Genomic DNA, 11,393 nt, shown 5'->3' with positions numbered 1-11,393 from the left:
CAGCTGGATTTTTGCATGCAGACAACTTCTGGTTCAATAATTTATTTCTATGTGATACAAGAGTGAACTGGAAATACACAACGTCTTATACAATAAGAAACATTGAAAAGGGGCTGGTAGTACGACAGCCCCAGGGCACAAGCATGTTTCCATGGCACAAGCTTTATTGCATTGGAGGAATGGCATCAAGTCCCAGCAGAACCACAATATTGGGGGCAGAGGGGAGGGAACTGATGGAAGAGCACAGCACTACCCCAAGTTCTAGGCCTAAAGCAGCCAGCTGGGTGGCTGTGCCACCATCAGAGCCGGCCATAAGCCTCTCCCCTTACCAGAACAGCTGCCATGGCGTGTTAAGTTGGGGCGCCAGTCCAGGAAGAGCAACTGGCCCGTGATCAACCTTGACAGCTGTGCTCTGCTGAACTAATGAATACACTATTACAGAGGGATGTTCTCTTTAAGACACCTCACAGCTCCTTGGCATATAAACTGCCCCATCACACAGCTACTGACAGACAGGTTGACATCCCTCAGCATATAAGTTTGTTAGCTCAGAAGGAAACATTTAGAGCCCCTTTCACAAGATTGCGCGCACACACACACATAATGCTTCTGAAAACGCCCCAGTCCTGGGCATGGCATTTCCACATCATCCTGTCCCCCAAAGCTATGCTAAAACAGGGAGTGGATAAGGCTTTCACCTTGACATTTTCTGGAGGCTTCAACTGGACAAGCTATCTTTGGGTGGAGCTGGGAAGCCAGGACTTACTACAGTCACAGCCTTACTAGTGAGCAGAGCTACTCAACAGAGTCTGGTACATACTGAAGCAAGGGGAACAGCTGGATGCAGTATATTACACAGGGCCAGAATAATTCTGTCTCTTCTCCCCTACACACACCCATCTCCCTCTGCCAAAGCAGGCACAGCAAGCCGCCTAGAGGACATTCTCAAATCCCCACGGGCAGCCCTGAAGTAGCTCCCAAACCCTGAATCAGTTCTAATCCTCCTTTGGAGTGATGGCTGAGGGAGAATCATAGGACTTCTGAAAGCAGCCCTTCGTGGAAGAGGCTCTTGTCGTAAGGAGCAGAACTTTGGCAACAAGGTTTAGTGGAGGCTGCACTGCTGGGAGTGAGAACTGGAGTGCTAGGCTCACAGGATGCTCATCAGAGCCTCTGCTATTTACTCGAGTGCTAGAAGGAGCCAACGCCACTCAGGAGGGATGGGTTACAGCACAACCTTCCAGCAAGGGGTGGGAAAGACGAGGTAAAGAATGAGGAGGAGGACTTTGAAACACAGAGGCACTACCACTGGGTATCATGGGGTAAGTTAATATATACTATCAGTCACCCTCAAAGGGAATTGATTGCATAAATGGGGAAGAATCCACTTGACCCCCTTCTTTCAAGGCACAAGACTAAATTCTTATTGCATATTATTCTGTCTCTGAATAAAATACCATTAAACCTTATGTGCGAGCTTAGATCCTGCCCTGACCAGAGTAACCAATGTAGCATGTCCCCTGTACAGTTTAGAGGATAGAGAATATCAATGCTGGGATGAATCTGAAGCCAGCCGTCTTTCTCCTGCTTAGGCTGCCTTCAAAAGCAGCGACCTCTTTAGTGCTCTGGACGGTTGTTCATCCCGACGAAAGGTCAAAGATAAGGCACTTGATTCAGCAGCCATCCCCCAGACCAGCCACAATGGGACTCAAGTCAACCCAACTCTCCTGCTGACCCAAACAGCAGGGGGGGGGAACCATCCCTCTTACTGAGAATTGGGGTGGGATAGAGAGGGAGAACTACAGGTGGGGGGAGGAGGGCAGGAAAGCCTTTGATCTGAAGCTTCAGCCAACAAGACAGACTGCACAACTGCTAAGCAAATACATTCGTGACGAAGTCCAGAAAGCGCTTGGCATATTGTTCTGGATGCACCGTGGAGATCTCTGCACCAGCCTGAAATGGAAGACAAAGTGTCAACAACCACCATAAAACGCCCCTATCTTTCCACACACACTAGGAAAAATAACAGTTTGAGGAGCGAATATATTGGAAGGGCAAGGAAGAGAGAACATCTGAACTGAAGTCTGAAAATGGCCTTGATCAGCCATTTCTCTCACACACATGTGCTTTCCAATGTCTGCTTTGGCATTACCGTATTTTTCGCTCTATAACACGCAGATTTTTGCTCCTAAAAAGGAAGGGGAAATGTCTGTGCATGTTATGGAGCGAATGTGTGCTCCCTGGAGCCGAAAAATGAGGCAAAAATCAAACCGCGCTTCAGGGAGAAGGGAGCTCCGTGAGACAGGAAGCTGCTGCTTTCCTTCATTCTGCCTCAGGGTCTTACTGCCCACCCTGCTCTGTTTCGTTGCTGTGTTTGCTCAAACGGAACAAAGAGCAGGGAAAGCCCCTCCCCTCCAGGCAAGTAGAGAGGAGAGCAGAGCGTCGCTCTATCCTGTCCCTGCTCCGGAGGGAACAATGTATGTGAAGGGAAGAGAGATTACAGGTTCGGCTTAAAATTCTGATTTGACTTCCTACTTTTTGTTTTTGGAGACACACAGCATTCAAATATGCTTTCTTCCATTTAAAAGGATGAAATCCTTAAACAGTGTTTTGCCTGTAAATTCATGCGATCTGGAAGATTACAGTGTCTGTACCTCTTAAGGGATGGCAAAGCTTAGGTTTCGCTGCTAAATAGTTCTTAATGCAGTTAAAATGCTTTCTTCTGTCATGCTGGTGGGAGGGAGAGAGAGAGAGAGAGAGAGCGCACGCTGGCTGGCTTGGGTGGGTGGGTGGGGGGAAACTTTTGCCTTCCTTTCCTCACGTTATAGCCCTCTCCTGCATTCTTAGCCTTCTGTGTTTTTCCTTCCCTCCCCACTTAAAATGTGGTTACAAAGCATGGATCCACATGGATCCTCAGGATCTTTGCATTGGGTCACCCCAAATTCACCATCAGAGCACACAGCATGTCCATGGCTACAGCCTGCCCCCCCAAAATCACACACCCATTGTTGCCTGGGGCTGCAATGGTGCAAAAACGTGGTTACAAAGCATGAATCCACATGGATCCTCAGGATCTTTGCATTGGGTCAGCCAAAATTCACCATCAGAGCACATAGCATGTCCATGGCTACAGCCTGTCCCCCCCCCAAAAAAAATCACGCACCCACTGTTGCCTGGGGCTGCAATGGTGCAAAAACGTGGTTACAAAGCATGGATCCACAGGGATTCTCAGGATTTTTGCATTGGGTCACCCCAAATTCACCATCAGATCACATGTCTGTGGCCACAGCATGAAGCACAAAAATGATACGTCCACTGTTTCATTCAGAATATTTTTTCCCTTGTTTTCCTCCTCTAAAAACGATGTGCGTGTTATGGTCAGGTGCGTGTTATAGAGCGAAAAATACGGTATATAACCCCCAACCCTGGCCTAGTTTAGTACTGATACCACTTTATTTCAAGGAAGTGCCTCTGGCACAAAAAGGATTAAGACAATTATGCAATAAAAATGACTTCGGAATAAATCATTCACACGGTGTGACATTTCTATCACCCTGAAGATGATGCTGTCTCACCAGTCCACCTGTTTTGGTCTCTAGGTTGTGGCTACAGTCACCACTAGGGATGCTATGAAATTGACCAGAAGTCTGGAAATCCTCACTTGGGGGTTGTAGTTGACTCTTTGATTTAGTAAGGCTAGCTGTGGGCCACCAGAGTCCACACCGAGGGGTCCCATTGTGAAGAACTGTGCAGGCCAGACTCACCCCGTGCTTGACGGTCTTAGCTGCATGGGCAGCCTTCTTCTTGGCATCATACTGTGTGAGGATGTCAATCAGGCCCATGAAATAAACCTCCTTCTGGGGACTATCTAGAAAAGTAAAGAGAGTCGATGAAGCTCATGGGCACTGCTACCCTCTGCATTCCACCACACACACACACACACACACACACACACACACACACACCTCTCATGCCATGAGGCTCTTTCTGCACTGGATTCCAACGGCAAAATGTGAGTTACTGAATCTTAGGACTGGGTGGGGGCAGGAGGGAACCTGTCAGCACCCCCCCCACCCAATGCATAAAACTACACCGTCAAGGGTACATGGGACGTAAGTAGGAATTAATAGGATGCACCAAACCAAAGTAGCATAAGAACTGAAAAATGCCCAATAACTCAAGAAAGTGAAACAAGCTCAAGCTGGGAGGAAAGGCAAAAAAAGCCACATAAAGAACATTAGATTATATCAGTTAAAATTGGGAAGAATCCCTTCCTGTCCCAAGTATAACAAACAATTCACGAATGATTAATTCATCTTCTACATGTTTCTTCCTAACGAAGCCTGCATTTTACAGATGAAGCCACCAGTGGCAGCATCCAGAAAATACTAGAGTGGCAGGAAGTGAACTTCAGAATCCCTATTATCAAATCTAACTCCTCTCCAGGAAGCAGATATCCACCTGATTCGCCTACAGCAAGGGCTGTGTGTGCCACCCTCTCTTCCACAAGACACATTTTCTGCAATCAAAACTAAGCAAGTTGAGCAGATGTACACATCTTCTTATTTTTGGGTAGTTTAGCTGACATTTAGATTCCACATTTAAGAAAGACCCAAAGGAGGAAGGAGTGATGACTTGAAAGAAGAGAAGTCTGGCTCAGAGGGCCAGACAGGACTTCCAAGACCTAGTTTTTAACGGAAGAGTCTCCCATGAAGCTCTCGTGTCTTGTGTCCTATGAAGCTCTTCAGGATCACAACAGGATCCACATAAGGCAAAAAATGGAAGCTTGTTCATGGGTATCTTGTGTAAATCTGTTTGACATCTCAGATCGTAGCAGGCACTAGCTGACACAGCTTTTGTGTGCGTCCCCAAGGGCTACAAACTTTTATTAAAAATTAAAAGGCGTTGAAATTTGGTGCCAAAGGGTAGATAACATACTTGCACTACAATCTTGCTGATGCATGCATACACACAACAATCTAGTCACGTTCTGTCTCTGATTTCTGCAGTTTTCTTCCCCAGTTAACTCCACAGCATTCATGGTAAAACTCTCTTTTAGCCATGTTTGCATGTCATGGTAAAAGGTAAAAGTAAAGGGACCCCTGACCATTAGGTCCAGTCATGACCAACTCTGGGGTTGCGGCGCTCATCTCGCTTTATTGGCCGAGGGAGCCGGCATACAGCTTCCGGGTCATGTGGTCAGCATGACTAAGCTGCTTCTGGCGAACCGGAGCAGTGCACAGAAACGCCGTTTACCTTCCCCTGGAGTGGTACCTATTTATCTACTTGTACTTTGACGTGCTTTCGAACTGCTAGGTTGGCAGGAGCAGGGACCGAGCAACGGGAGCTCACCCTGTCGTGGGGATTCGAACCGCCAACCTTCTGATCAGCAAGTCCTAGGCTCTGTGCTTTAACCCACAGCGCCACCCGCGTACCATGTCATGGTAAAGCATAGTTAACCATGAGCATGTAAATGGCTCCAACTTCACTTCTCTACAAGCGGGAGCAACGAACCAGGATCCCTGGGTTAGGTCTAGTGTTTTATCTGAATTGGGGAATGTGCAAAAAGAAGCAAAAAGCAAACAGAAGTCAAAAACAAATCTTAGCTTCATGTCATGGTTTGTTTGGGGGTGGGGGGAACGAGCCACGACTCCTAGTTGAGACACAAAACCTAAAACAAGGATTGTGGTTTGCGGCTTCCACAAGGGGAGGGGCAAAGGGAGAGCTGCTATAGATTGCTGCAATGTGTAAATAATTGGCTGGAATATTGCCTTTCAGTGAAATATGCAATCAAAGGCACAAAGTAGGCGGACTGACTCCTGTGTCACAGAGGATAATTAAGGTGTCTTGACTAAAGACAAAGTTGACTTGTGGAAAGTTCCCTCTTATCCTTACTTACTTTCAGCACTTTTTATGGCATAGACATCAATGTAAGGGTCAAAGTCGCCAGGTCCCAAAGGCTTGTGGGAGTTGAGATAGCTGCCAATACCCTCAGGAGAAGTTCCATAGGAACCTACTGACGCCACACCCCCAGGTTCACCCTCTCCATCCTCCTCTTCCTCTTTCACATCCTCGTCTTCTTCCTGTTCAGCTCGTTGCACGTCATGGATCCCCAACAGTAGGCTGTAGTCCATAATCTTTAGTTGCACTAGGAACTGAACATATGGACACAATTGTCAGTAAACTAAGAAGTTAACAATGGGCTTGCTTTCTAGTTATTACAAGTGGAACGCCTCTAAAAAACTGGTTGTTATCCAGTGCTGTCTCTGCATGAGCAAAACGGACAACCCCTTGTGCAATGCAGAATATAATAATAATAATAATAATAATAATAATAATAATAATAATAATAATAAATAATAATAAATAATAATAATAATACTCCAGCCACTCTGGGCAGTTTCCAACAAAATACAGGCCAAGAATACGACCAAGATATTCCTATTTATTATTTCGAGTTATTGAAAACCATCAATATGGGAGGTAACCGGGTAACATATAACCAACTAGTAACTAAAGTGGATGGGAAATGGAGAATTAAACCCTACGAGACGATTAGAGAATATGTATACGATTGGTTTAGTCACCAACAGATTAATCAGATGTTTAGTAGAGACATCAAAGAAAGAGGGTATGTAGACAAAGACTCAAAATTCCAGACGGAAATAATAAACAGTAAGGTGAAAAATATATCTAAAGCATATAGGATGCTGTTAGACTGGAATTTGGGAAACGAGGAGGTGAAATCAGTGATGATTTGTTGGGCAAAGGACGTAGGCCACAGTATACAATACGAGGACTGGGAAAGACTATGGAAAGACGGTTTGAATTTCACAGCGTGTACGGCGATAAAAGAAAACGTTATGAAAATGTTTTATAGGTGGCATTTGACACCTGTAAAACTTTCAAAAATGTACAAGGTTAGCAAAAAGTGTTGGAGATGTAAAGACGCAGATGGCACGTTCTACCACATGTGGTGGGAGTGCGGGAAGATAAAACAGTTCTGGGAAAAGATATATACAGAACTGAAAAAAATATTAAAGTACACGTTTAAGAAAAAACCAGAAACTTTCCTATTAGGAATATTACAACAAGAAATAAGGAAGGAGGATTGTAAAATGATATACTACGCGACTACGGCAGCAAGGATCTTAATAGCTCAAAGATGGAAACAGGAAGAAACCCCAACAATAGAGGAGTGGAGAAGCAAATTAATAGATTATGCAGAGCTAGATAAGTTAACGGGAAAGATCAGATATATAAAAGATCAAGCGTTTATCAGAGACTGGGGAAAATATGTAAATTATCTGGAAAACATCAGTGATGGGCAAATAACGCTGAGGGGGTTTAGAGAAGTACTGTGATAGACCAAGGTTATTGTATAAGGAAAATAGAGATCAACAATCGACATAATGACAATATAAAGGATGAAACGTGCGACCTTATTTACTGACTTCGTATGATTCGCGGTCAGGCTGAAGGAAGTCCCAAAACAAAGAAATAAGTTATGAAAAAACTATGGAAACAAGATTTTTGAGTGCTCTTTTTGTTTGTTGTGACTGAGAATTTTTGTATTTTTCTTTGTATGTTTGTGTTTTGTTGATTATTTGTGTGTATGTTGTCTTTGTGGAATAAAAATAAAAAGAATTTGGAAAAAAAAAAAAAAAAAAGAATACGACCAAGATACACGTGCCCAATAGACATGTGCACATGTACACTGTGGCAATCTGGAAGTGGCTGGAAAAGGGAGCATAACGGGCTTATGCATGCTCTGCCGTTGCACGCGATGATCTGGAATAAAACCCTTGTGCAAATCGGGGGTTGCCTGTTTTATAAACATACCAAGGGTTAACTACGGATTAAATTACCTTTTGTGTAGGAATTCAGCTACTGATCGTAAGTGCAAAACCCAGAGGGCAGAATTTACTCTGGATTCATCAAGAAAAATAAAGACCATTTCCTCTTCTTTAAAAAGGGAGTGCAGTTTTAATCCAAAGGTGGCATGTGGTGTTTCTTTTTGGGGGGGAGGTGGGGGGGAAGAAAAGAGAACCACCCTCTCCTGGCAGCCTGTCCCCATGATTAATTGCCTTGGCTGTTCAAAGCTGTGTACCTCCTTTGTAACTGGAATGCCTCCAGGTTTTGACTCTCAGACTCCTGTCCTTGTTCTGCCTCCGCTCAGTTGACTAAAGCACCATTAGTAATCAGTATTTTCTTCACAATGCTGAGAAAGCTGGCAAACCCACCAAAACTTCTCCAGAATCACAGACTGAACACAATGGAAGCCAAAAATGTCGTGCGCAAGTGACACAACTGGCATCAAGAGGCAGGGGCCACAAACCACCCCACACCCCAATATGGGGCCTTAGAGACCTAGAGAGCTTTTCTTTAGGGTCTCAGTCCACGCTTGTGTGAGTATGTGCCTCAGTTCTTCAAGTGCTTAAGGCATTCTCATTCTCACCGCGAGAGAAGTTAAAGCACTGAAGGAGTAGGGATTATTCAGTAAGCGTTTACTTGTATTAATGGATGCAGTACTATTATTAATTATATATTTTTATTTATTACATTTATGTACAATCTTTTTCTTCCAAGGAGCTCAAGGTGGTGTACATGGTTCCCCTCCTACTCATTTCATCCTCACAACAACCCTGTGAGGAAGGTTAGGCTAAGAGAGGGTGACTGGGTCAAGGTGAGCTTCATGGCCGAGTGGGGATTTGAACCCTCGTCGCCCAGGTCATAGGCCAACACTGTAACCATTATGCCACCCTGGCACAATAGTACCACTACTAGTGCTAATAATTTGCATTTCTACAGTGCTTGAGAATGTTCAAAGCACTTCATGTAATTATCTCAGTAATCCTTATAGCACTACACACAGATCAGGTCAGCAGCACCTGCAGATCCCAGCTGCTGGGTCAAGGCTGTAAGAATTCATATCTGAGATTTTGTTCCAAGGACTTCTTGGCTCAAATCTCACGTGCTTAACCAGGATGCTACAACAGCTCTTTCAGTGGAGGGAATGTACGGCTCGTTCAAGTTTTCTCTCAACCATGAAACTCACTATCATCTCAGCCTTACCGACCTCACAAGATTGTTGTCAGGATAAAACAGAGGAGGGAAGAATTACCTCTGCTACAGGAAGGGGAAAATGCAAATGCAATAAAATTTAATACTCCGTAAATCCTTGTGCATGTGAATATTAACAACATATGGCTCAGTTTCCCCTTGTGCATCCATCTTTGAAGTAACCATCATCATAAATAAAGTTACGCACATTTCAAGTATTCAAAGTTGTAGTTAGTGTCAGACTAGGCCCAGGGAAACCTTGGTTCAAAACCCCCACTCAACCACAAAGCTCAAGGGGTGACATTGGGCCAGTTATACCTGAAGGAGCGTCTCCACCCCCGTCGTTCTGCCCGGACGCTGAGGTCCAGCACCGAGGGCCTTCTGGCGGTTCCCTCATTGTGAGAAGCAAAGTTACAGGGAACCAGGCAGAGGGCCTTCTCGGTAGTGGCGCCTGCCCTGTGGAACGCCCTCCCATCAGGTGTCAAAGAGATAAACAACTACCTGACATTCAGAAGACATCTTAAGGCAGCCCTGTTCAGGGAAGTTTAATGTGTGATATTTTAATGTATTTTTAATCTTTGTTGGAAGCCGCCCAGAGTGGCTGGGGAAATGGCTGGGTGGGGGTACAAATATTATTATTATTATTATTATTATTATTATTATTATTATTATTATTATTATTACTTCTCTCTCTATTATTACTTCTCTCTCCCAATCTAACCAACCTCATTTCATTCTGAAATGAAATGAAATGAAATATTTCTATTGCACATGGTGGGAAGCCAAGGTTGACACACCACCGGGTGTTTGCGGCTGAGGTAAGTTTGAATGCGAGGCATATGCTGCCGCTACCAGGTGTTCCCCTCAGGAAAGCAGAGGGGAATTTTGGTGTAAGCCACTTTGTAAACCCTTTTTGGAAGCGTTACGTCTATGAGAAGACACCAGAGTACAGAAGCAGGGCATTCAAATAGAAGAATCCAAGGCCTTCTTCCCCTCTCTTTGCTCGTGTGAATGCGGCCTGTGCAGACGCTTTCACAGAGACCAACCAGCAGAAGGGCATCCATGCTGAGGAAAATTTCAGGCAGATTATTCCTAGGGGCCGTCACTAGGCGACTCCAATTTCTGTCCTCAAAAATGCTTCAAGTTCTGTAAATCACGAAACCTAATTTTCTATCGTTTCCCTGATTTGGGTCACAAGCGATGTTGAGCTCTAAGCAGGAGTGGGGTGGGGAGGAATGTCAGGGTGGGACTCAGCTGATGGAAGGGGGTAAGGCTGTGTGGAATACTGGGTTAGAAATTAGACTCCGAGTGTCTGCAGCCTTCCCACCCCCCACCTCACATGCTATTAGCAGTCATTAAGGCTAATAGGGTGAATCTTGCACTGCAGAAGCATTTTCAGTTCTGCAGACTCAGTCCCCAAGGAAATATAATAGCTGATGAGATAGTGGCTGGGAGCATTTTTCTAGTCTGGGAACCTAACCTCATCTCATTGCAGCAAATTTGGGTTGGGGCGGGTGGGGAAGATCTGCCATCCCCAAAAACAGTTCTATCTGCACTGTACAGCTTGAAGTGGTCCCCAAAGTGGCATGGCTTAAAGCGGTATGTCTTCCGCCAAAGAATCCTGGGAACTGTAATTTGTCCATGTTGCTGAGAGCTGTTGAAGGTAAAGGGAACCCTGATCATTAGGTCCAGTCGTGACCGACTCTGGGGTTGCGGCGCTCATCTCGCTTTACTGGCCGAGGGGGCCGGCGTACAGCTTCTGGATCATGTGGCCAGCATGACTAAGCCACTTCTGGCGAACCAGAGCAGCGCACGGAAACGCCGTTTACCTTCCCGCCGGAGCAGTACCTATTTATCTACTTGTACTTTGACGTGCTTTCGAACTGCTAGGTTGGCAGGAGCAGGGACCCAGCAACGGGAGCTCACCCCATCGCGGGGATTCGAACCACCGACCTTCTGATCGGCAGCCCTAGGCTCTGTGGTTTAACCCACAGCGCCACCCGCATCCCACTGAGAGCTGTTAGGACACCACTATTCCCCTCGCAGAGCTACAATTCCTATCGTGCTTCAACATTCAATCCTTTTTCTTAGGGAACTCTGGGAACTGCAGCCATACACCAAGTAACATATTTGATTGGCGGCACTTGCAAATCTCTGGGAAAGCCCAACATGCAGCACTTGGGAAGCACACCCAATGATCTATGCCAGCCCTGGCAATCCGCTGTTTGTTGGGCCTTGCAAAGCACAGCACCTTGGCCTGCGCAACTTGATTTCCAAACTGCACGAGCATGAACAGGACAGGCAACTGCCAAGTCAGACTTGCCCACTAGGTT

The 11,393-nt window shown here is 45.4% G+C and overlaps 1 protein-coding gene across 3 annotated transcripts in view; it reads right to left on the bottom strand.

The window, feature by feature from the left end:
* Nucleotides 1-26: 26 nt before the first annotated feature.
* Nucleotides 27-11,393, bottom strand: part of PIP4K2C (phosphatidylinositol-5-phosphate 4-kinase type 2 gamma) — a 38,846-nt gene continuing 27,479 nt past the window's right edge. For all 3 annotated transcript variants that reach the window (XM_083489471.1, XM_083489472.1, XM_083489473.1), the window contains 3 exons: nucleotides 5,897-6,152; nucleotides 3,762-3,865; nucleotides 27-1,950 (listed from right to left, as the gene is read on the bottom strand). In XM_083489471.1, coding sequence (XP_083345597.1) covers nucleotides 1,870-1,950; nucleotides 3,762-3,865; nucleotides 5,897-6,152 — 441 coding nt within the window. In that variant the 3' untranslated portion in view covers nucleotides 27-1,869. The remainder of the gene's footprint in view (nucleotides 1,951-3,761; nucleotides 3,866-5,896; nucleotides 6,153-11,393) is intronic.

This window comes from Podarcis liolepis (genome assembly GCF_965112155.1).
Source record: "Podarcis liolepis genome assembly, chromosome: 2".
Classification (NCBI taxonomy): Eukaryota; Metazoa; Chordata; class Lepidosauria; order Squamata; family Lacertidae; genus Podarcis; species Podarcis liolepis.
This window is presented reverse-complemented; position numbering and strand designations above follow the sequence as displayed.